Genomic DNA, 24,652 nt, shown 5'->3' on the forward strand with positions numbered 1-24,652 from the left:
GATTCTCGCCGACACAGACCCTTGTGTGTTATCCAGATCCAGCCGTACGTTAGGCCAGAAGGAACCATCTAGGACTTCAAGGGGCATAATTCACCCTATACCCCCTGGCGGGAGCTCACGTCTGCCCCAAAGGCAGCCCCCCTGGATCCAAAGACCCCGAGCAACGGGGAATCCTGGAGAGGAGCTGCCAGCCCCGGGCGCTCTTGGAGATGTTTGAATGCTCCGGAGCATTTTAGCCCCGGCCGGCCCAACTCTTCCACCCCGGATCCCCCGCCCCCATCCATGCAGCCCAGGATCAATCTAGCCCCGTAGGCCACAGTGTGGCCCTGGGAGCTCCTGGCCAGCGGCTTATCCCCCCATGAGCCCACGCTCTATTGCAGAGTCACCGCTGCCCAGGCTCAAGGCGCCTGGCTGGTTCCTGGATGTACAACCTTCCCGGGGGTGCCCGGATGCATTGGGGGTAGGGAGAGTGTAAAGAGCGCGTTTCCAGACTCTGACTCTCGGCCGCTTGACCTTGCGCCATGAACATCTTTTTTAACAGAGTTTTTTTGCGTGAAACTCCTCACCCTTTATACAAGGGGGAACTAAATTCCAAGGGCTGAAACTAACCCCCTCCACATGACACATTAGCAGCAGGGTTTGAAGTCTAGACTTCACCCCAGCCTGCCTCCAAGGACGAGCTCCGGGAACTGGCGGCAGTAGAAGGTTGTTATCTCCAGAAGGGGAGAAATCAAAACACTCCATTCCGCTGACTTCACAGCCGAGGAGACCCTTGGCCACTGGCCAAGTATGGGGGCGGGGGGGAAGTAGAGCACAGGCAAAGGTCCCCGTCCCCCCCCGCCTTCCCATCTCAGCCCAATCCCTGGACAAAGCCAGACCCCTCTGGGGTAACATTCTGCTGAACAGCAAAGGCTGGACCACAAACCATCTGGCACACAGGGCGGCTGCCTGCTCCCCGCTCCCCAGCATCAGCCGCTGTAGTAGGGGCAGGAACAAAACGCAATGGCCCGGCCTGCGCGAGCGACCCGCCTGCCGCGTGAAGGGGCCCAGCTGTTTACGCTGCCAGCGGCTGAATTGCTGTGGGCCGTGCCCACGCTTTTACTGGTCCTGGCCAGAGTTCAAGGACAGCCGCTTATCGCCAGAGCGGTTTATTAGATGGGAAATGAGCTCTGGCAGGTGAGAAGGGCTGGCTGAAGGGGATGGGCGGAAAGGGCCCATCGCCCGTGGCCTCGTGGCTGCAGCCGGAGAGGGGCACAGCCAGCTTTCCAAGGACTCTGATGACCCCGCTGGAGACTCCCAACCCCTCCAGCTCCTGCCGGGGTGGGGGGAGATGGTGCCCACTCTTCCAGCCAGCAATCCCCCCCACCCGCTCGCGCGGAGCCAGCCGGGAGGGGTCAAAGCCGAGGTCCCCCTACGGGTCAAACCATAAACAACCTTTATTTACATTGCGAAGGCAGCGGTTAGAGCAGGGACAGGGAAGTGCGATCTGCCCTGGTGCGCGGCCGGCGAAGCCTGCAGCCTCCGGCGGGGCCGGCCCCTGCGTTCCCGCCCAGCATGAAGCGGGGCGGGGGGCAGGAAGCCCGGGGCAGCGGGGCCTGAAACGGAGGAGGAGGGCGGCCGGACTTCGGACCCTGCCCTGGCACCCGGCGGGAGCAGACAGACCGCCTGCTCCCGAGCGGGGCTGGAGGCATCTCCGCTCTGGGCTTCAGCCCGCTCCCCCCCAGCCACCTCCCCGCTGCCGGGGAAAGGGGGAGCCCGCCCCCGGCCCCTCTTCCCAGGTGGCCGAGCCCCCGTGGCACTGGTGAGCCAAGCTGCCCCCCTCCCCCCAGAGCGGGACCCCAGGGCAGGGAGGAATTGCCCCGGAGGGGGAAGATTCGTGACTTCGAGCGGAGCTGGCGGGAGGGGGGGACGAGGGGACTCCCAGGATGCACCAGAGGGCTAGGATTTCGACTTGGAGATGGCCAATCCGATGAGGCCGGCCAGGCCGGCCACGCCCAATGCCATGCCGCCAACGATCGCCATGCCAACCAGGCCGTCTGCGGAGAGAAGACGGGGCTTAGCCGGGGGGGGGGGGGGGGCCCTCAGCACGCAAGGCCCCGCCCACGCATCCCCGCCTCCCCCATCTGGGCCTTCCGGCCTCAGCCTACCCAGGTTCACCCCAGTGCATGCTGGGAAAATCCAGCCAGCTCGCCCACCTCCCGAGCAAGGCGGGGGGGGGGGGCTGCAATGCATGCTGGGAGGGAGGGAAGCGCTGGGGGGGGGGGGGCAGAGTAATCGTGGGCAGGGCCGAGAGGGTGACCCAGAGCCTGGATTTCGGGGTCAGGCGGGAAGAGGGCTGCCCGGGGCGAGCCTAGGATGGGATGGGGGGGGGGGCACGGGGGGGGGGCGGCTGACCTTTCTGCATGGCCTTGTCGATGAGCTTTTCCAACTCCAGCGCCTGCGTGTTCTTGGGCTCCGTCTTCAGCAGCCCCCGGATGTACTTCAGGGCCTGCTCGTACTCCTGGGGGGCAGGGGGGCGGTCAGCCCCCACGGTACCCCCTCCCCGGCCCCCCACCCAACAGCCGGGCCCCTCGATCCCTCCCCGCCTCCTCCCACTGATCAGCTTCGACCACCCTCCCACCCTGGGGGTCCGCTCCCTGCTCCGCCCCATACCCGCCCCCCATCGTTCCTGGACTCCACCCCCCCACCCCGGGGCCCTGTCAGCACCTCGGGGTTTCTGAGCTGTGCTGGCAGAGTCCGTAAACCCGGCTGATACAGCGCGGGGGCGGTGGGGGGGTACCCTGGCTTCCCTTCTGGCGTGGGTCAGCCCCCCAATCTGCTCCCTGCCCCCCACCCCCGCATCCCTCGGCTGACACGGAGGGGGGAAAACGGGGCACGGTTGGGGGTGAGCTGGCCCTGATCTTTGAGGGCACCCTCTCCCCCCCCCCCCCCGAGTCTGCCCCTCCCCTGCGCCCATATAACCAACTCCCTGCGCCCCTCGAGCCAGTCCCATGCAGGGCCCAGCCCAACTCCCCGACACAGCCACCCCCAGTCACAGCCCCCCAAGCACCTTGGTACCTTGAGGACACCCCCCCCCGGCCATGCCCAGAGGGGCAGCCACGCCTCCCCCCCCCCACTCACCTTCAGCCGGTAATTGCCCACAGCCAGGTAGAAAACGTAGTCCCGCTGTTCCTCCTTGCACCCTTTGGGCACCAGCTCTAGAGGGCCGAGGGGAGACGGGGTTACCGGGGGGGCTCTGGCTCCAGCACCCCCGCCCCCAATTCAGGGCAACGCAGCGGGGCCGGGGACTGGCGTCGGGGGGCGGGGAACCAGGCAGACAGCCAGAACCAAGGTGGGGCCTACAGTAGCCCTGCCCTAACCCCAGGACCCAGAGGAGCGGGCATGCCTCCGCCGGGCGTCTGGCTCCGTGGGACTGGCTGGGCAGAGCTGCCCGGCTCCGGCGGGGGCCCCAGCCGGGAGCGGGGCCCGGGCGTCACTCACCCTCCAGCAGGGCGATGCCCTTTCGGATGTCCTCGGTGTATTTGCTGCGCACCAAACACCAGGCGTACTCAAACTGTGTCCCCTTGGAGACCGCACCGCCGCTCAGCTCCGCCCTGTACTTCCTCTCGAACCGCTGCGGGGAGACGGCGGGGTGAGACCCCTGCCCGCCGGGGCCACACACAGGGCCAGGGAGCGGGCAGGGCAGGGCCTGTCACCCCCCACCCCCAGGTGCACACACACACACTTCCCCCGCTCAGGTTCAGGACGCCTGGGTTCTCTCCCCGGCTCCGGGAGGGGAGCGGGGTCTAGTGGTTAGAGCGGGGGAAGCCTAGGAGCCAGGACGCCTGGGTTCTCTCCCCGGCTCCGGGAGGGGAGCGGGGTCTAGCTGGGGGGAGAACCCAGGCGTCCTGGCTCCCCAGTGCCCCTGCTCTAGCCCCTAGTCTGCTCTGCCTTGACCACTGGCCCCTGCCGCCCACCCTGGCGCACCCCAAGGGGTAGCTGGCGCCTCCCTTAACCGCACCCGGCACAAAGTCCCCCTTGCCCCGGGGACTCGGCCCTTTTCCAGCAGGGCTGTTCCGGCAGCAGGATGGGGCTGGGCTGGGCCCCTGGCTCTGTCCCATGGGGCCAGGCATTGTTCGCGCCCAGCCTCGGTCCCCCGACTCCCTGGTGGCCCAAGGGCCCCCCAGCCCTGAGAGTCACCATCCAGACCAGAAGGGGGCACTCCTGGGCCCTTGTATCTCTCCAGTTACCGGGGACGGGCTCAGTTTGTGGGCGCTGGCTGTGGTATGCCGCAGCCTCAGCACCCTGCCAGCGGCATAGAACCCAGGAGTCCTGGCTCCCAGCACCCCCCTGCTCTCACTACTAGACCCCGCTCCCCTCCCCAAGACGGAGACAGACCCCAAGCATCCTAGCTCTCCCCCCACCCCTGCTCTAACCACGAGCCCCCGCTCCCCTCCCCGAGCCGGGGACAGGACCCTGGTGGCTCCAGGCTGGGAAAGGGGCAGCACAGATCCCTAACCAGGAGCATTTCTGCCCCGGAGCCTGTCTCCCTCCTGGACTCGGCCTGGCTCCAAGAGGAACAAGCTCCCTCCAATTACGGGTCTCCGATGTCACATTTCACCTGAGCCAAACCACACATTCAGCTACTGCACCGGGCGCGGCCGAGCCTCGAGCTCCTGGTGTTGAGGCAGGACGGCCGGCTAGGCCACCCCCGCCCCCAAAACCCACCCCCGCTTGGCCCAGGATACCAGCCTCCTCCCACACCTCCCTCCCGCTGGCACCTCACGGGCCTTCAAACGCTCCTTTGTGTCTTGCGGGCACACCTGCAGGCTAAGTGCCTGGTATTCACGCCCTGCAGGTTGCAAGTGCTTTGGGGGGTAGGATTAAAATTCAGAATGATCAGACCATTTCGCCGGTTTGCCCAGAAGTAAACAGGATGAAATTCAATAGGGACAAATGCAAAGTACTCCACTTTGGAAGGAACAATCCACTGCGCGCACACAATGGGCAATGACAGCCTCGGAAGGAGCCCTGCGGGAAGGGATCTGGGGGTCAGAGTGGATCACAAGCTAAATATGAGTCAACAGGGTAAAGCTGTTGCAAAAGAAGCGAACACCCTTCTGGGACGTATTAGCAGGAGAGTTGTAAGCAAGAGACAAGAAGTAATTCTTCCGCTCGACTCAGGCCTCAACTGGAGGCTTGTGTCCAGTTCTGGGTGCCACACTTCAGGAAAGATGGGGACAGACTGGAGAGAGTCCAGAGCAGAGCAACAAAAATGATGAACTCAAGGGCTAGAACCTGCCCATGCATGAATCCACTTCCGCCCCGAACTACTGCAATTCCCCACTCCGGGAGGGCCCGGGCTAGACAGTCACTTCGGGCCTTGGGACTCCCCTTCCCTCACAGGCCATGGGGGAGAAGGATCGCCAGCACTGTCCTTGCAGCTCCGTATTAAGACAACAGCTCTAATCCAATCTCATGCTTCCGGGGGTCACCCGCAGGGGTCAGGAAGGAAGGATTTCCCCTCTCCCGTGCACAGCTGGATGCTGTAGGGGTTGGGGTTGCCTTCCTCTGAACCATCTAGGATCAATCACGACTGGAGATAGGCCACTGCACAGGGTGGGCCAGCAAAGCCTCTTTCTAGCTGCCTGGTTTTTGCTCATAAGTTCGGGGTCCAGCCCACCACCAAATCGGGGCTCAGCAGGGAATTTCCCCCAGGTCAGATTGGCCGGGACGCTGGCGTTTTTTCCCCCCCCCGCTTTCCTCTGCGGCGCGGTGAGTGGGCCGCCTGCTGAATCCCCCGGGCATGGGAGGGATAGCTCTGTGGTTTGAGCACTGGCCTGCTAAACCCAGCGTTGTGAGTTCAATCCTTGAGCAGGGCTGTTTAGGGATCTGGGACAAAAATCGGGGATTGGCCCTGCTTTGAGCAGGGGGTTGGACTAGACGACCTCCTGAGGGCCCTTCCAACCTTGATATTCTATCTATGATTCTATCTATGTCTCGCCTTCTCAATTCCCTGTCCCGGTCTCTCCCGCACTCCATCTGCGGCACACAACAATCGAGTCTCCTGAGGACAGAAATGTTTGGTCTGGCCTGGGCTACCCAGGAGGTCAGGCTAGACGATCTAACGGGGCCTTCCGGCCTGAAACCTCTGTGACACCTCTAAAATCTCCCCCTGCCTTCACGTCTCTGCCCCCCGCGCCCTCTTCCCATCCCCGGGGATGAAGTGATCGGCAGATAAACAATTAACCCTACAGCCTTCCGCCCCACGGAGGTTAACGGGGGAAGAGGGGGGATTTCCCCCGCTCGGCTTCCCCATTCCCCACCCTCAGCGTGACTGACGCCGGGGCCGCATTTGGAAGGCCGTCTTCACCATCACGCACGCGCCCCGCTACTGCCAAGCGAGATCCGGCAGATCTGAACATGCCACCAGCCACGTGCGCATGCCAGGCGAGCCAAGCCGGGCCTGGCACCCTCCCCCCCCCGCCCTAAAGCTGTGTTTGATAAACAGAGCGGAGAGGCGGGGCCCAGCCAGTCAAGGAAGTCAGATGAGGGCTATGAAATGCTCTTTTCATTGTAGGCTTCCGCCCCCCCCCCCTCTCCACCACCACGGAGGAAATTAAACCCGGATTACTTTGTTTCAACACCCCCAGGGTTGCAACATAACCGCGCAGGAGCTGGGAAATTGCAAACAAGGCTAACACGGCGAGCGCTGCTGGGCCGCCCGCTCGCGGCTTTCCCCGCTGGCCGCCCACGTCCTGCCCGCCATTCTCCCAGGCGGGCAGCGTGGCCTAGTAGACGGAGCCCCGGGACGCCGGACACCTGGGATCTATTCCCAGCGCTGTTGGGTGACCGCGTCCCCTGCTGTGCCTCAGTTTCCCCCGTCTGGAAAACGGAGAGAAGAATCCCGACCTTTGTGAAGCTCCGGGGATTATTTTAACAAACCATCCCACAAAGTCGGTGACTAAGCAAGCGTCATAGCAGATTCTCCGTCTCTTAGCATGTCTGGAGCTGGGCTGGCTGGCTTTCAGGAAGAGAAGCCGGTTACTGGGCTCCATCCGGAGGAAGTGGGTATAATTTCAAGGCCCGGGATAGCGGCAATGTCCAACCAGACGATCTGATGGTCCCTTGCGAGTCTCCAAGCCCCAGCCACAACAGCAAGGGGACGTGGGGGTGAGCTCAGAGGACATGAAGGGTTCATTACAGCCTCGTTCCCAGGGGGTAAAGGCCAGTTAAAGCACAATGGGCCGGGGACTGGAGGGCAGCCCAGATCGGGGTGGAGGGGAGCGGTGTACCATTGTGCACTGGGCGGTTACATCAGTGATCACAGCATTGCACGAGGGCCAACGTTTGTGCCGCAGCAGCCGTGCGAGGTCGTGCGAGGCTCGGAGCCCAGGGCCAGCAGGGAGCCAGGGCTGCGGGGTGCCAGCCAGACCTCACCTGGTGTCCAGTTCTGGTCGCCCCCCGTTCCAGGAAGGGGAATCCAAAGAGGACTGGGGCAGAGAGGGGCTGCTGGTCTGAGCAGGGGAATGGAGAGCCAGGCTCACGGGAGGAGAACGGAAGAGCAGGGCCAAGCCTGGCAACATGCAGCTTGAGAGGAAGGCTGGTTGCTCCGTCTACATCAGGAGTGGGCAAACTTTTTGGCCCGAGGGCCACATAGGGGTTACAAAACTGTATGAAGGGCTGGGCAGGGAAGACTCTGCCCCCCACAAAACAGCCTGGGCTCCTCCCCCTATCTGCCCCCCCCACTTCCCACGCCCTAACTGCCCCCCCTGCTCCTAGTCCCCTAACCGCACCCCCACCCCCGGGACGCCACTCCCCATCCCCTGACTGCTCTGACCCTTATCCACACCCCCACCCCCTGACAGGCCCCCCCAGGACTCTACCCCCTATCCAACCCCTTCTGCTCCTTGTCCCCTGACTGCCCCGACCTGTATCTATACCCCCGCCCCCTGGGACTCCCATGCCTATCCAACCCGCCCTGCTCCCCGTCCCCTGACCGCCCACCTGAACCTCCGCCCCATCCAACCCCCGCCCCCGCCACACCCCCCGGCCCACTGTCCCCTGACCGCCCACCTGAACCTCCACCCCATCCAACCCCCCCGCCCCACCCCCCGGCCCCCTGTCCCCTGACTGCCCCAACCCCTATCCACACCCCCGCTCCCTGACAGGTGCCCCCAGACTCCCCGCCCCATCCAACCCCCCCTGTTCCCCATCCCCTGACCGCCCATCTGAACCTCCGCCCCATCCAACCCCCCCGCCCCGCTCCCTGTCCCCTGACCGCCCCCCCGGGACCTCCTGCCCCTTATCCAACCCCCAGCCCTAGCCCCCTTACCATGCCGCTCAGAGCGGCAGGACTGGCAGCCACGCCGCCCGGAGCCAGCCACGCCGCCCGGAGCCAGCCACGCCGCCCGGAGCCAGCCACGCCGCCCGGAGCCAGCCACGCCGCCCGGAGCCAGCCACGCCGCCCGGAGTGCTGGCAGTGTGGCGAGCTGAGGCTCCGGGGGAGAGGGGACAGGGAGGGGTGGGGGGGAGCCTCCATGGCCGGGAGCTCAAAGGCCAGGCAGGAGGGTCCCGCGGGACGGATGTGGCCCGCGGGCCATAGTTTGCCCCCCTCTGGTCTACATACAATCGGTGAAGGGGGGACCCCAGGGAGGGGGAGGGAAAAGCCACTGAAGCTAAAGGACAACGTTGGCCCAAGAATAAACGGGGGATGATCAAGGAAGGCTGCAAAGGAGAAGCAGCTTTCATAGGATCAAGGACCTAACTCGTGTGACGATGGAACCGGACGCTTTCACGGCTGGCTGCAAGAGCAGGGACTGGACTCCCTGACACAGACCGTCTCGTCCCGGCCGCGCTCCTGGCAAGGGCCTCTGGGGCCCCCTGCTGGCCTTTCGCAGGTGCTCGTACCCGCACGGAGAACACAAAATTCGGCAAGGAGAAGACACTGCATGGATTCAGAGGAGCAGGGCCCACTGATCACAGCCCCGGCTGCCCTCCTGTGTCCCAAATGAACCGGATCCGCTCTTCCAGAAAGCCATCCAGCCATGACTTAGACACGGGGAATCCTCCGCGGCCCTTGGGCAGGCGTTCCAATGGGTAACTCCCCTCGCCGGGAAAAAAACAGCATCCGATTTCTCGTCTGACTTTCTGGAGCTTCACTGGATCTCCATGGCCCTTTGCTTGCTAGATGGAAGAGCCCGCTACCAAATTCACCTAAACTGGACTCAAGTCACCCCTCAACCCATCGGGTAAGCTCCACGGGTTGATCTCCCGGAGTCTCCCGCTCTCAGGCCGGTTCTCCAATCCCTCCATCCTTCCTGAGGCTCTCCTCTGGCCCCTCTCCAACAGATCAACCTACTTCTGGAACTGCGGGCCCCAGAACTGGACACAGGAGTCCCACAGCGGTCGCACCACCGGCCAAATCACCTCCCTGCTCCGACGTGAGATTCCCCCGTTTTACGCATCCTGGGACCACATTCACCCTTTTGGCCACAGCGCCGCACGGGGATCTCATCTCCAGCTGATTATCCACTACGATCCCCACGCCCTTTGCAGAGTCCCTGCGTCCCAAGACAGAGTCCCCGACCCTGTAAGAACGGCCGATATTCTCGGTGCCTTTTCCTGTGTGACGCTGCCAAGCTATGACCCTGATGCTAGGAGATAAGGACCTGACCGATGCATTTAGAGTCATGAAGAGATAGAAGATCAGACTCGGCCTTGGTTGGCTCTTCTGGAAATAGGACAACGGCACCGTGAAAAAGCTAGAAATGTGGTTAGTGTTATCAAGAGATATTAGAGTGATAAGAATGCGTTTAGACTTTACAGAATGCCTGTAGGATGCTGCATGTATTCATCCTGCTTACCACGTCCATCCCCCATGGCAAAAGGCAGCATTTAAATGTTTGCTCTGGGACTAGAAAAATGTTGGCTGAGACCGTAAAGCCACACAGCCAGGGGAGACGCATTACCGAATGTGAAACGCTCATTTACCACAAGAGGGGTGATCTTCTCCCCAATCAAAAAGGGTCTGCAGGCATCAGACAAGCCATGGCGGACGAAAGAATTGGCTGGTGGCTTCCCCCACATCCACGAAGAGGAGACATGCACAAGCCCGAATCCCATCACAGCTTGAACGCTCAGGGAAGGGAATAAAAATGCCTGTTAAAGAGAAATGAGTACCTTTATACCAAGGGGTCTCAAACAGGATGGATTTGATTTAAATCACTAGTCAGGAAGGCTCGATTTAATCATGGATTTCTACATAAAAGTGCATTCTTGTTGGTTGTTATAACCTTAATGCATATTCTTCACAACTCAGAGAGAGATGGGACCCAAACTGGGTCTCTTTTTCAGCCTGCTCCCATTATAGGTTTTCCCTTCTAGTGAGAGAATGGTACGGTAGATCTCAAATCAATGAAGGCTACACTCAGAAAGACCTCAAGACTTCTGGAATATGCTGCTCAGTGTCACTTTTGTTTCTACTGCCTGTCCCTCCCTTCTCACATTTATCTCCAGACTTCTTCTCCTTGTCCAGATCTATTCCGCCCCCAACCATCTTCTATTCATTGAACTTTTGGAAACTTTGCACTTTTAGAGAGGTTAAGGGATTGACCCTGTGTGCACAAATTTGCAGAGGGACAACAGGGTTGAGGTCATAGAATCATAGAATATCAGGGATGGAAGGGACCTCAGGAGGTCATCTAGTCCAACCCCCTGCTCAAAGCAGGACCAATCCCCAATTAAATCATCCCAGCCAGGGCTTTGTCAAGCCTGACCTTAAAAACTTCTAAGGAAGGAGATTCTACCACCTCCCTAGGTAACCCATTCCAGTGTTTCACCACCCTCTTAGTGAAAAAGTTTTTCCTAATATCCAATCTAAACCTCCCCCCCTGCAACTTGAGACCATTACTCCTCGTTCTGTCAGCTGCTACCATTGAGAACAGTCTAGAGCCATCCTCTTTGGAACCCCCTTTCAGGTAGTTGAAAGCAGCTATCAAATCCCCCCTCATTCTTCTCTTCTGCAGACTAAACAATCCCAGCTCCCTCAGCCTCTCCTCATAACTCATGTGTTCCAGACCCCTAATCATTTTTGTTGCCCTTCGCTGAACTCTTTCCAATTTATCCACATCCTTCTTGTCGTGTGGGGCCCAAAACTGGACACAGTACTCCAGATGAGGCCTCCCCAATGTCGAACAGAGGGGAACGATCACGTCCCTCGATCTGCTCGCTATGCCCCTACTTATACAGCCCAAAATGCCGTTAGCCTTCTTGGCAATGAGGGCACACTGTTGACTCATATCCAGCTTCTCGTCCACTGTCACCCCTAGGTCCTTTTCCGCAGAACTGCTGCCGAGCCATTCGGTCCCTAGTCTGTAGCTGTGCATTGGGTTCTTCCATCCTAAGTGCAGGACCCTGCACTTATCCTTATTGAACCTCATCAGATTTGTTTTGGCCCAATCCTCCAGTTTGTCTAGGTCCCTCTGTATCCTATCCCTGCCCTCCAGCGTATCTACCACCCCTCCTAGTTTAGTATCATCCGCAAATTTGCTGAGAGTGCAATCCACACCATCCTCCAGATCATTTATGAAGATATTGAACAAAACCGGCCCCAGGACCGACCCCTGGGGCACTCCACTTGACACCGGCTGCCAACTAGACATGGAGCCATTGATCACTACCCGTTGAGCCCGACAATCTAGCCAACTTTCTACCCACCTTATAGTGCATTCATCCAGCCCATACTTCCTTAACTTGCTGACAAGAATACTGTGGTCTGTTATTTCTCACCTCTCTATATTAGTTATTTATTGATTTTAAAACATTTTTGCTGTTAACAAGCATGTTATCTCTGGGGACACAAATCCACAGTTTGCGACCTGCAAGACTAAGCATCTCTGAGGGTATCTTCTAGACGGAGCACTGAGTCCCATTGGGTTGACAGAAAGATTAACCTAAATAATCTATACAGAAGCCCCCGGAACCCCATAAGATTGGGTCCCTAATCCATGAACCATAGGAACTCATCTACAAAACTTTTCTTAAACATTACATGGATATATTGTCTCACACTACAGAATTAGAATTTGTAATCCCTATTCCAATAGGAGATATCCTTCAGCTATAATGTATCTTAATTAAAGCTATCTTTAGATACGTTTTTTTCCCCAAAAAGCATTTTATCAAAAAAATCCGATTTAAATAAAAAAAATCTGATAAAAAAAATCATTGGTTTTTATCCACACTGGTCTCAAACTGCAGTACCCCCAACCCCGTAGCAGTATTTTTGGTGATCGCATGACACCCCCGCCCCCCCCATAGCCTTGCAACTCCCAGTTTGAGAAACGCTGCCCTATGCTATCAGGACACTGAAGGGCAGTGATTCCTAGAATTGGCCCTAAAGGACATAATAACTTGCTTATTATAGAAGCTTCTCTAACGTTTTGAACTTAAGTTTGTGCCGTGTGTGTGTGTGACCTGCTTTAACCTGGCAAATAACTCGTTTCTTTGTTCTAGTTTTAAAAAAATCGTTTATCGACAAGTTGTGATTGTGAAATCTATACGTCTATTGTTTTGTCTTCCTGGTCCCCACATCTCCGTTCTTTATCTGTCTGGTTTCTGTCTGGTTCTTCGATTGTTTGTATCCGTGACATAACTAATTTTGCTACGTGTAAATCAGCGAAGGCGGGGGGGGTATGACTGGTTAAAGAATTGTTTTATACTATGTTGGGATTGGTTAGAGAATAGTTTAGTAATATTTTAGTAAAATGATGGGTTAAGGCAACGGTTCTCAAATTTTAGCAATCCGAGGACCCCCATTTTGATTTAAAAATTTTTGAGGACCCCCCAAGCCCCTTGATCAGCCCGTCCCTGCCTTTGCTCTACGCCTTTCCCCAAGGCGACACCCCATCCCTGACCCTTCCCGCCCCAAGCGAACAGCTGTTCCGCGGGGTGCAGGAGACATGGGTAGGGAGGGGGCAGAGTTGATCAGCAGCCCCGGACATGACTCGCGGACCCCCTGGGTCTGCGGACCCGTTTGAGAAACCCTGGGTCAGGACATAGCTAAGCAAGACTCAAGTTTCACTGTATAAATGGGTCCAAAAGGAAATTCTTGGGAACCAACTGCAGGGGACAGTCCCAAGATCAGAGCTGCCAGACCTCAACAGTCTGCCAATGACACCGAGCAGAAGCTGGAGTCCCCGGATGACCTGATCCTGACCGGACAGCAGGAAAAGTTTAGCTTTCTATGCTTTGGGGACTGTTAATAAATCGAGGTTAAGGGTATTACCGTGTAAGGTTCTTTCGCTTGTAAAAGACCCCGCAGACCCCTGAGTCCACAGGGAATGGGTGTTATACCCTGAGCTCACGGAGGGAAAGAGCCCGGAGCCCAAGGAGGAGTAAAATTGGGTGTCTTATGAGCCCCACAGCCATCTGTATCACGCCCCCCATTTGTGCCACCATAATAGGTAGTGGGTCAGCTTTGCCAGCAGAATTCCCCTCCCCCTCCCCGAAGGCTTTCTAGACTAGACAAGGCCACTGGCTCAGGGCCCGTAACCCGCTACCAGCCCCCAAACAATGAGCCCTTTGCTCCTTTCGATTGTTTACTCCAGAGTCCCTTGGCACGGACGACGGCTTCACTCGCGCTCCCAGGCGCGCGCCAGCCCCCGGGCTGCCCGGTTCAACGGGCAAAAGGAAGAACGGTGTTTCCTTCATAGTTTGAAATAAGGTTTCTGGCAGCGCTGAGCTGGTCCCGGGATCACTGGGCCCAAAAGCTCTGTCTATGCTCCACAGCTAATCCCAATGCACACAGATAACTGCCCCATGGCGCTCACTGGCGCAGGGGGTGGGAGAGAACAAGGGGGAATCCTTGGGCAAGTCAGTGAAGCACTGTGCCTCAGTTTCCCCATTTCTATAGCAGGGAAAACAGTGCTGCCCTGCCTCACAGGGAGGATCAATACAGTCAAGATGGTGAGGCACGCAGCCCCTCAAGGCGCCTTACCAGGCTGCACGGAGAACTGGGGCATCCTGACGCTCAGGGAACTGCTCCTTTAAGGCATCGGCGCTGCAAGCTCGGCATATGCTTCCTCCTCCCGTCAGCCCACGAGACATGCCGTTAGACTTCTCGAGAGAGGGAGGAGAGAGGTCTGACGACCGGTGAACGGGGCCGACCGAGGCTCACACGATCCGGTCCCAGCTTTGCGTGGGACGTTCCGGTCCCATACGGCCGCTCGGGCTCAGTGCATCCACAGCCCCACCCGGACGCTGGGATAAGGCGCTGCCCTGCTTCACCGACTCCCCTCCCACCCACCCCCCCCATGCAAACGCAGCCCCAGGGACCTGAGACACGCTGCAGGGAGGAAACGCGACACCTCCCAACCCAGCAGACCCACATAGCTGGGATGAACCCTCGCTCAGCGATCACTATTCACCCAGCGCTTCGACCGCTAATCCAGCGGGGGCCAGAGACATCTGAACCTGCTCTCCAGCCCGGCCACACAGCTCCTTCCCACACGGCAGCGAGAATGGCCGTGTCTCGCTGGAACGACGCCAACGGGTTTCCACCCATTTCGCTCGGCAGCGCAAAGCAGACGGCACCAGTCGCGGGTGGAAGGGAAGTGATACTCTGCACGGATTAGGCCTCAACTGGAGGATTGTGTCCAGTTCTGGGCGTCACATTTCAGGAAAGAGGTGGGACAACTTGGAGGAAGTCCAGAGAAGAGCAAGAAAAACGATTCAAGGTCTAGAAAACTTGACCTAGGAGGGAAGATTGAAAACACTGGTTTTGTTTAGTCTGGAGAAGAGAAGACGGAGAGGGGACAGGAGAACAGTTTTCAAGGACATAAAAGGTGGTTACAAGGAGGAGGGAGAAGAATTGTCTTCCTTAACCTCTAAGGACAGGACAAGAAGCAATGGGCTTAAATTGCAGCAAGGGCGGTTTAGATTGGACGTTAGGAAAAACTTCCCGTCAGGGTGGTTAAGCACGGGAATAAATTGCCTAGGGAGGCTGTGGAATCTCCATCATTGGGGATTTTTCAGAGCAGGCTGGACAAACACCTCTCAGGGATAGTCTAGATAATACTTAGCCCTGCCTTGAGTGCAGGGGATGGGACTAGATGACTTCTCGAGGTCCCTTCCAGCCCTACCATTCAATGATTCCCTCATATTTGCAACCATTACTGGAATCCTGAACCCACGTGCAGGGTCCTCCATTCCAGAAGGATTTGGATAAACTGGAGGAGGTTCAAAGAATAGCCATGAGAACGACTAAAGGGTTAGAAGAAGCATGCCTCCAGCAGCTCAAAGAGAAGGTTAATGGGTGACTTGATCTACCACCACCTACATGGGAACAGAAATTTGATAATCCAAGACTCTTCTTCAGAGAGTCTAAGGGCAGAAGGCACCATTGCGATCATCCAGTCAGACCTCCTGTGTAACAGGTCATCGGATGCCCTGAATTAATTCCAAGATGAACTAGAGCAGGTATGTTGCCTTAATTTAAGAATCCACCACAGCCCTTGGGAACTTTTCCCAATGGTGAATTCTTCCTCGCTGGTAAAATTTCACACCTTCTTTCCCATTTGAATTGCTCCAGCTTCAACTTCCAGCTGCTGGATCATCTTAGACTTTTGTCTAGTAGGTCTGCACGCTTCCCATCGAGAAGTACTTACATGGGAACAAGTCCAATCATCAGCTCTTTAGCCCAGCAGACAAAGGTCTAACAAGATCCAACAGTTGGGAATGGGCGACAGGGGATGGATCACTTGACGATTACCTGTCCTCTTCATCCCCTTTGGGGCACCTGGCACCGGCCACTGTCGGAAGACAGGACACTGGGCTAGATGGACCTTTGGTCTGACCCAGTGCGGCCGTTCTGATGACGAATTCAGACTAGAAATAAAGCACCAAACAACCAGAACCACTTCCCAACAGCTGTGGTAGATTCTCCATCGCTGGCGATTTTGAAATCCAAATGGAATGTTTTTCTGAAATGTCCGCTCTCGTTCAAACAGGCATTCATCATTCGGGCCTGTGTTACACAAGAGGTTTCCCGATGATCCCTTCTGGCCTTGGAGTCTGGGAATTAGCCACCTTCAATAATCAAAATACTAGACACCACCCTAGAAGACGGTCCCCGCTGCGGTTACGAAACCCGCAGCACTGCTCTCCCTTCACTCTGGCCTCCACAAACATCTTCGCAAAACCACAGAAGGCCTAGTCAGGAAATCAGCATTTCCCAGCCTCCTCCAGCTCACAAAGAAGGCAACAAACAGAGCCATCCCATCTACAGCGGAGTTAATTACTGCTTAATTGACTCATGAGCAGGCCACAAGCAAGACTCAGAGCTGACAACCTTAAGCAACCAGAACCAACTCCCCGAAGAAAGCAGTCGATTCTCCATCCCTTGACATCTTCCAAACCAGACTTTCTGGAATATGCTTTAGTTGTGCACAAGTTCTCAGGCTCAACCCAGGGGGAACTGGGTGAAAATTGCCAGCCTGTGATAGACAGGAAGTCAGACTAGAGCAACAAGGAGTCCGGTGGCACCTTAAAGACTAACAGATTTATTTGGGCATAAGCTTTTGTGGGTAAAAAAACTCACTTCTTCAGATGCAACTAGAGCAGTGTGTCTTGACCTATTTGATAGCTTGCTGCCTTCCTACACTGTATCAGGGAAATCTCAGGGACCAGTGCCAGTCCACAGATCGGTCGTTGAGGAACACTGGACTAGATGACCTATGGTCCCTTCGGATCTACGCTCAGTTCTTCCCACTGGGTCCCAGTCAGCTACCAACGCCAGCGTAAGGCCTTTGACATGATCTTCAAAGCAAGCCCCAAGACCGAGTTTTGAGCCATGAACCACCACGACAGCTGCACTTCTCTGGGGCAACGCAGATCCCAAAGCCCTGGAGGGAACCGCACGAGAGCTGGGGACGAAGCACTCTCTGGAGAGGGGATCCAGCTACGGAACAATCTTCCTGCAGAAATCAGGAGAGTTCAGAGTCTGAGCGCCTTTAGGAAACACAGGAAGACCTACCTCTTGGAAAATGACTCGGCCAAAAGAATGACGCTTGGCTTGGCACGTCTTTCTACTCAATTAACTCCCAGTCAAGTGAAACAAACAAAACCTCCCCCAAAATTAACAACCATCCCTGAAACAGATGAATTAACCCGCCCCCAAATAGTATTTAAAAATCCCACAACCAAAGCGCCTCCTCTAACCAGAGGTTTGACCCCAAAGAGGAAGAATGCACCAGAGACACTGCCAAAGTCTTCTAGGGTCTTGGCCAGCAGAACAAACCCCTAAAGTAGATGGAAAGAGCCTGCGTCATCTAGACCGACAAGGAATAACTCCAGATCTAATAGAAAACCCCAATAATCCTCATTTTCAACAGGGCAGCAACTTTGCTGGCATGGTCCCTAGAGAGGGAGAGAAACTGAGTATTGCTTGCCTAAGGCCAAAATTGTAACTGGGTTCGCAAAAAGAATTAGATAAGTTCCTGGAGGATAGGTCCATCGATGGCTACTAGCCAAGACGGTCAGTGAGGCAACCCCATGCTGTGGGTGTCCCCAAGCCTCCGACTGCCAGAGGCTGGGAGTGGAGGACAGCGGATGGATCATTCGATCATTGCCCTGTTCTGTTCATTCCCCCTGGGGCACCTGGCACTGGCCACTGTCAGAGACAGGATACTGGGCTAGATGGACCTCTGGTCTGACCCAATGGGGCCGTTCAGATGTTCAGTCACTGGATCTCTTCCAGCAAGGCAGCCAGTCTGCGTCTGAATTCACAAGCTTGTTCCAATTGTTAATCAGCCTAATTGAAAACACTGGTGGCCACTTTTTGGCGGGGGAGGGGGTTAAGGCTGCCCATTTCACCCCATGTCAGCCAAGCCCCAACAACACCACGCAGAGGTGGCTTGTCGCTTTGTTCGGGCAACCCTCTCACGCGGGGCGGGGGGGAGGTGGGGGGGGGCCCTTCCACGTCGCTCAGGCTGACAGCCGGGGAAGCGAACGCAAAGCCCCAGAGCTCTGCCCAGGGCTTGGATTTCCCGATCCCCACCCCAGAGCAGCCCTCCCCAAGGCCTTGCCGCACAAGTCCCCGGGCAGGCCCTTTACATAGCTTACCGCATCCCACCATGGGGGCATGATCCCCAGCCAACCCTTCCCCCTCCACACACACACACACTCTTGGAGGCACCTGGCTTACAGCAGGGTGTATAAGGGGGACCGGGGGGGTCACAGCATCCAAGGAAGAACAACACAGAATTTTGCTCGTAGGAAGCACCTCCTCCAGCCCAGGAGCCCGAGACGCCCGCAGGAGAGAAAACCAGTAAAACCCAAACACACAGGCACCTGCTCCATCAGTGCCGAGAGAATTGGGGCGGGGGGGGGGAGCGGGGTACAATGGGACCAGAAGGGGGGTGGGGCAGGTTATTCAAGGGGAGCAGGGGATGGTCTCAGGGAGGAGAGGCCCCGAGGAAAGCCCCAGGGCACGGTGGGGTGGGGGAACCCGGCAGGGAGAGACTCAGGGCCGGGATACGGGGGGGGGGGGGCAGGGCCGACCGTCAGTGGGACCTGGGGGAGCAGAAGCCTCAGAAGGGAGGGGGCGGGCGCTGGGAGGGAGAGCTGGAGGGGGTGGCCCCAGGGCAGGGGGATTCAGTGGACAGGACCATGGGACAGGCTCAGGGGAAGGGGCGTGAACTGAAGGCTCAGGGGGAGTGACCCCTGGGTAGGGGATCCGGGGGTTGGGCTGGACAGGGAGGGCTGTGGGGGGAGAAGGGGAGGTCCTGGGTAAAGATGGCAGGGGTGGGGCCCAGGTAAGGAGGATGCGGGGCCGGGGAGCGGGGCCTGGGGAAGGGGGATCCCGGGCAGGGGGCGATGGGAGAGCAGGGGGCAGGAGGATGCCGCAGGGGGGCAGATGGGGCGGCAGGGCCCTGGGAGGGCCACGGGGGGGCCGGGAGGCGGGACCCAGGGAGTGGGGGCCTGGGGGATGATGGGGGGGTCTGGGGGCGGGGCCGGGGAGGTGATGGGGGGCGGGGCCCGGGGGGGAAGAACGAGGGGGCGATGGGGGTCATGGGACAATGGGGGAGCGGGGCCCAGGGAGGGGGAGACCGGGGGGAGTCATGGGGGTGAGGCCCAGGGCGGGAGAGGCCGGGGGTGCGATGGGGGGCGGGGCCCGAGGGGGAGGCCAGGGGGCGATGGGGGGGCGGGGCCCGAGGAGGGGGAGGCCGGGGGGCGATGGGGGGACCTGGGGGGGCGGGGCCCAAGGAGGGGGAGGCCGGGGGGGCGATGGGGGGGTCTGAGGGGGCGGGGCCCGAGGAGGGGGAGGCCGGGGGGGGCGATGGGGGGGGTCTGGGGGGGCGGGGCCCGAGGAGGGGGAGGCCGGGGGGGGGATGGGGGGGGTCTGAGGGGGCGGGGCCCGAGGAGGGGGAGGCCGGGGGGGGCGATGGGGGGGGGTCTGAGGGGGCGGGGCCCGAGGAGGGGGAGGCCGGGGGGGCGATGGGGGGGGGTCTGAGGGGGCGGGGCCCGAGGAGGGGGAGGCCAGGGGGGGCGATGGGGGGGGTCTGAGGGGGCGGGGCCCGAGGAGGGGGAGGCCGGGGGGGGCGATGGGGGGGTCTGAGGGGGCGGGGCCCGAGGAGGGGGAGGCCGGGGGGGGCGATGGGGGGGGGTCTGAGGGGGCGGGGCCCGAGGAGGGGGAGGCCGGGGGGGCGATGGGGGGCCGGGGCCCGAGGAGGGGGAGGCCGGGGGGGCGATGGGGGGGTCTGAGGGGGCGGGCCCGAGGAGGGGGAGGCCGGGGGGGGCGATGGGGGGGTCTGAGGGGGCGGGGCCCGAGGAGGGGGAGGCCGGGGGGGGCGATGGGGGGGATCTGGGGGGGCGGGGCCCGAGGAGGGGGAGGCCGGGGGGGGCGATGGGGGGGTCTGAGGGGGCGGGGCCCGAGGAGGGGGAGGCCGGGGGGGGCGATGGGGGGGGGGTCTGAGGGGGCGGGGCCGAGGAGGGGGAGGCCGGGGGGGCGATGGGGGGGTCTGGGAAGGCGGGGCCCGAGGAGGAGGAGGCCGGAGGGGCGATGGGGGGGGTCTGAGGGGGCGGGGCCCGAGGAGGGGGAGGGCGATGGGGGGGATCTGGGGGGCGGGGCCCGAGAAGGGGGAGGCCGGGGGGGGGCGATGGGGGGGATCTGGGGGGCGGGGCCCGAGGAGGGGGAGGCCGGGGGGGCGATGGGGGGGGTCTGAGGGGGCAGGCCCGAGGAGGGGGAGGCCGGGGGGGGGCGATGGGGGGGGTCTGAGGGGAGGGGCCCGAGGAGGGGAGGGCGATGGGGGGGTCTGAGGGGGCGGGGCACGAGGAGGTGGGAGGCCGGGGGGGGCGATGGGGGGGCGGGGCCCGAGGAGGGGGAGGCCGGGGGGGGCGATGGGGGGGGTCTGAGGGGGCGGGGCCGAGGAGGGGGAGGGCGATGGGGGGGTCTGAGGGGGCGGGGCCCGAGGAGGGGGAGGCCGGGGGGGGCGATGGGGGGGGTCTGAGGGGCGGGGCCCGAGGAGGGGGAGGGCGATGGGGGGGCGATGGGGGGGGATCTGGAGGGGGCGGGGCCCGAGGAGGGGGAGGCCGGGGGGGGCGATGGGGGGGGTCTGAGGGGGCGGGGCCCGAGGAGGCGGAGGGCGATGGGGGGGGTCTGAGGGGGCGGGGCACGAGGAGGGGGAGGGCGATGGGGGGGCGATGGGGGGGGTCTGAGGGGCGGGGCCCGAGGAGGGGGAGGCGGCGGGGGCGATGGGGGGGGGTCTGAGGGGGCGGGGCACGAGGAGGGGGAGGGCGATGGGGGGGCGATGGGGGGGGTCTGAGGGGGCGGGGCCCGAGGAGGGGGAGGCCGGCGGGGGCGATGGGGGGGGGGTCTGAGGGGGCGGGGCCCGAGGAGGGGGAGGGCGATGGGGGGGATCTGGGGGGGCGGGGCCCGAGGAGGGGGAGGCCGGGGGGGCGATGGGGGGGGTCTGAGGGGGCGGGGCCCGAGGAGGGGGAGGCCGGGGGAGGGCGATGGGGGGCGGGGCCCGAGGAGGGGGAGGCCGGGGGGGGGCGATGGGGGGGATCTGGAGGGGCGGGGCCGAGGAGGGGAGGGCGATGGGGGGCGATGGGGGGGCGGGGCCCGAGGAGGGGGAGGCCGGGGGGGGCGATGGGGGGGCGGGGCCCGAGGAGGGGGAGGCCGGGGGGCGATGGGGGGGTCTGAGGGGGCGGGGCCCGAGGAGGGGGAGGCCGGGGGGGGCGATGGGGGGGGTCTGAGGGGGCGGGGCCCGAGGAGGGGGAGGCCGGGGGGGGTGATGGGGGGGCGGGCCCGAGGAGGGGGTGGCCGGGGGGGCGATGGGGGGGCGGGGCCCGAGGAGGGGGAGGCCGGGGAGGGCGATGGGGGGGCGGGGCCCGAGGAGGGGGAGGCCGGGGGGGGCGATGGGGGGCGGGGCCCGAGGAGGGGGAGGCCGGGGGGGGGCGATGGGGGGGATCTGGAGGGGGCGGGGCCCGAGGAGGGGAGGCGGGGGGGGCGATGGGGGGGCGGGGCCGAGGAGGGGGAGGCCGGGGGGGGCGATGGGGGGGCGGGGCCCGAGGAGGGGGAGGCCGGGGGGGCGATGGGGGGGGGTCTGAGGGGGCGGGGCCCGAGGAGGGGGAGGCCGGGGGTGGGCGATGGGGGGGGTCTGAGGGGGCGGGGCCCGAGGAGGGGGAGGCCGGGGGGGGTGATGGGGGGGCGGGGCCCGAGGAGGGGGTGGCCGGGAGGGCGATGGGGGGGCGGGGCCCGAGGAGGGGAGGCCGGGGAGGGCGATGGGGGGGCGGGGCCCGAGGAGGGGGAGGCCGGGGGGGGCGATGGGGGGGCGGGGCCCGAGGAGGGGGAGGCCGGGGGGGGGGCGATGGGGGGGATCTGGAGGGGGCGGGGCCCGAGGAGGGGGAGGCCGGGGGGGGCGATGGGGGGGCGGGGCCCGAGGAGGGGAGGCCGGGGGGGGCGATGGGGGGGCGGGGCCCGAGGAGGGGGAGGCCGGGGGGGGGCGATGGGGGGGATCTGGAGGGGGCGGGGCCCGAGGAGGGGGAGGCCGGGGGGGGCGATGGGGGGGCGGGGCCGAGGAGGGGGTGGCCGGGGGGGGGCGATGGGGGGGATCTGGAGGGGGCGGGGCCCGAGGAGGGGGAGGCCGGGGGGGGCGATGGGGGGGGCGGGGCCCGAGGAGGGGGAGGCCGGGGGGGCGATGGTGGGGGCGGGGCCCGAGGAGGGGAGGCCGGGGGGGCGATGGGGGGGCGGGGCCCGAGGAGGGGGAGGCCGGGGGGGTGATGGGGGGGCGGGGCCCGAGGAGGGGGTGGCCGGGGGGGGCGATGGGGGGGCGGGGCCCGAGGAGGGGGAGGCCGGGGAGGCGATGGGGGGGCGGGGCCCGAGGAGGGGGAGGCCGGGGGGGGCGATGGGGGGGCGGGGCCCGAGGAGGGGGAGGCGGGGGGGGGCGATGGGGGGGATCTGGAGGGGGCGGGGCCCGAGGAGGGGGAGGCCGGGGGGGGCGATGGGGGGGCGGGGCCCGAGGAGGGGGAGGCCGGGGGGGGGCGATGGGGGGGCGGGGCCCGAGGAGGGGGTGGCCGGGGGGGGCGATGGGGGGGCGGGGCCCGAGGAGGGGAGGCCGGGGGGGGCGATGGGGGGGATCTGGAGGGGGCGGGGCCCGAGGAGGGGGAGGCCGGGGGGGGCGATGGGGGGGCGGGGCCCGAGGAGGGGGTGGCCGGGGGGGGCGATGGGGGGGATCTGGAGGGGGCGGGGCCCGAGGAGGGGGAGGCCGGGGGGGGCGATGGGGGGGCGGGGCCGAGGAGGGGGAGGCCGGGGGGGGCGATGGGGGGGCGGGGCCCGAGGAGGGGGAGGCCGGGGGGGGCGATGGGGGGGCGGGCCGAGGAGGGGGAGGCCGGGGGGGGTGATGGGGGGGCGGGGGCCCGAGGAGGGGGGTGGCCGGGGGGGCGATGGGGGGGCGGGCCCGAGGAGGGGGAGGCCGGGGAGGGCGATGGGGGGGCGGGGCCCGAGGAGGGGGAGGCCGGGGGGGCGATGGGGGGGCGGGGCCCGAGGAGGGGGAGGCCGGGGGGGGGCGATGGGGGGGATCTGGAGGGGGCGGGGCCCGAGGAGGGGGAGGCCGGGGGGGGCGATGGGGGGGCGGGGCCCGAGGAGGGGGAGGCCGGGGGGGGCGATGGGGGGGCGGGGCCCGAGGAGGGGGTGGCCGGGGGGGGCGATGGGGGGGCGGGGCCCGAGGAGGGGGAGGCCGGGGGGGGCGATGGGGGGGATCTGGAGGGGGCGGGGCCCGAGGAGGGGGAGGCGGGGGGGGCGATGGGGGGGCGGGGCCCGAGGAGGGGGAGGCCGGGGGGGGCGATGGGGGGGCGGGGCCCGAGGAGGGGGAGGCCGGGGGGGGCGATGGGGGGGCGGGGCCCGAGGAGGGGGTGGCCGGGGGGGGCGATGGGGGGGCGGGGCCCGAGGAGGGGGTGGCCGGGGGGGGCGGGGCCTCTCACCAGCAGATCCTCCACCGCCAACGCGCTATCTCAGAGTCATCGCGCCCCCGCCCCCCGGAAGCCGCCGCCGCCGCCTCGGACCTGGACCTGGACCTGGACCCCTGCAGCTCGCCCCGGAACCGGAAACCCGCCCTGCTCTGCGCCCGCCCCGCCCCCGCCCACCGCTCGGGCGCAGGCGCCCGTTTCGCTCCTGGCGGCTCCTGCCCCGGCTGCGGAGCGGGAAAGGGAAGCGCTGCTTTGGGCCAAGGCGGCCACCGTCCCGGCCCGGGAGGACACGCCCCTCCGGGCGGTGCCTGTTACCATGGCGCCCGCGCGGCGCTGACGTGACGTGGGCGTGGGGAGACGCTGAACACGCCCCCTTAGTTACCATGGGAACTCCCACAGGGACACCACCCCTTTGGGGGGCGCGCCCAGCATCCCGTTCCCATGGCAACACAGGGCCCCCCCCCCTTTGGGAGCGCGCCCAGCATCCCGTTTCCCCTGGCAACACAGCCCCCCCCCCCTTTGGGGGGCGCGCCCAGCATCCCGTTCCCCTGGCAACACAGCCCCCCCCCCTTTGGGAGCGCGCCCAGCATCCCGTTCCCATGGCAACACAGCCCCCCCCCTTTGGGGGGCGCGCCCAGCATCCCGTTCCCATGGCAACACAGGGCCCCCCACTTTGGGGGCGCGCCCAGCATCCCGTTCCCCTGGCAACACTGCCCCCCCTTTGGGAGCGCACCCAGCATCCCGTTCCCATGGCAACACAGCCCCCCCTTTGGGGGGCGCGCCCAGCATCCCGTTCCCCTGGCAACACAGGCCCCCCCTTTGGGGGGCGCGCCCAGCATCCCGTTCCCATGGCAACACAGGGCCCCCCCTTTGGGGGGGCGCCCAGCATCCCGTTCCCCTGGCAACACAGGGCTCCCCCTTTGGGGGCGCGCCCAGCATCCCGTTCCCATGGCAACACGGCCCCCCCCTTTGGGGGCGCGCCCAGCATCCCGTTCCCATGGCAACACAGCCCCCCCCTTTGGGAGCGCACCCAGCATCCCGTTCCCATGGCAACACAGCCCCCCCCTTTGGGGGGCGCGCCCAGCATCCCGTTCCCCTGGCAACACAGGCCCCCCCTTTGGGGGGCGCGCCCCAGCATCCCGTTCCCATGGCAACACAGGGCCCCCCCTTTGGGGGCGCGCCCAGCATCCCGTTCCCCTGGCAA

At 63.5% G+C, this 24,652-nt stretch overlaps 1 protein-coding gene across 2 annotated transcripts; it reads right to left on the minus strand.

Moving 5' to 3' along the window:
* Positions 1–1,807: 1,807 nt before the first annotated feature.
* Positions 1,808–23,482, minus strand: FIS1 (fission, mitochondrial 1). Of its 2 annotated transcripts, none has more exons than XM_078850972.1 (6): positions 23,464–23,482; positions 9,973–10,140; positions 3,481–3,613; positions 3,121–3,197; positions 2,395–2,500; positions 1,808–2,036 (listed from the first exon to the last, which is right to left on the minus strand). In XM_078850972.1, exons 2-6 carry the CDS (start codon positions 10,102–10,104, stop codon positions 1,939–1,941), a joined length of 546 nt encoding a protein of 181 aa, XP_078707098.1. In that variant the 5' UTR covers positions 10,105–10,140; positions 23,464–23,482; the 3' UTR covers positions 1,808–1,938. The 2 variants fall into 2 exon arrangements, with proteins under 2 accessions (XP_078707098.1, XP_078707099.1); XM_078850973.1 differs by lacking the exon at positions 23,464–23,482 and adding an exon at positions 13,979–14,077.
* Positions 23,483–24,652: the final 1,170 nt, after the last annotated feature.

This window comes from Lepidochelys kempii, chromosome 28 (assembly GCF_965140285.1).
Source record: "Lepidochelys kempii isolate rLepKem1 chromosome 28, rLepKem1.hap1, whole genome shotgun sequence".
Lineage (NCBI taxonomy): Eukaryota > Metazoa > Chordata > Testudines > Cheloniidae > Lepidochelys > Lepidochelys kempii.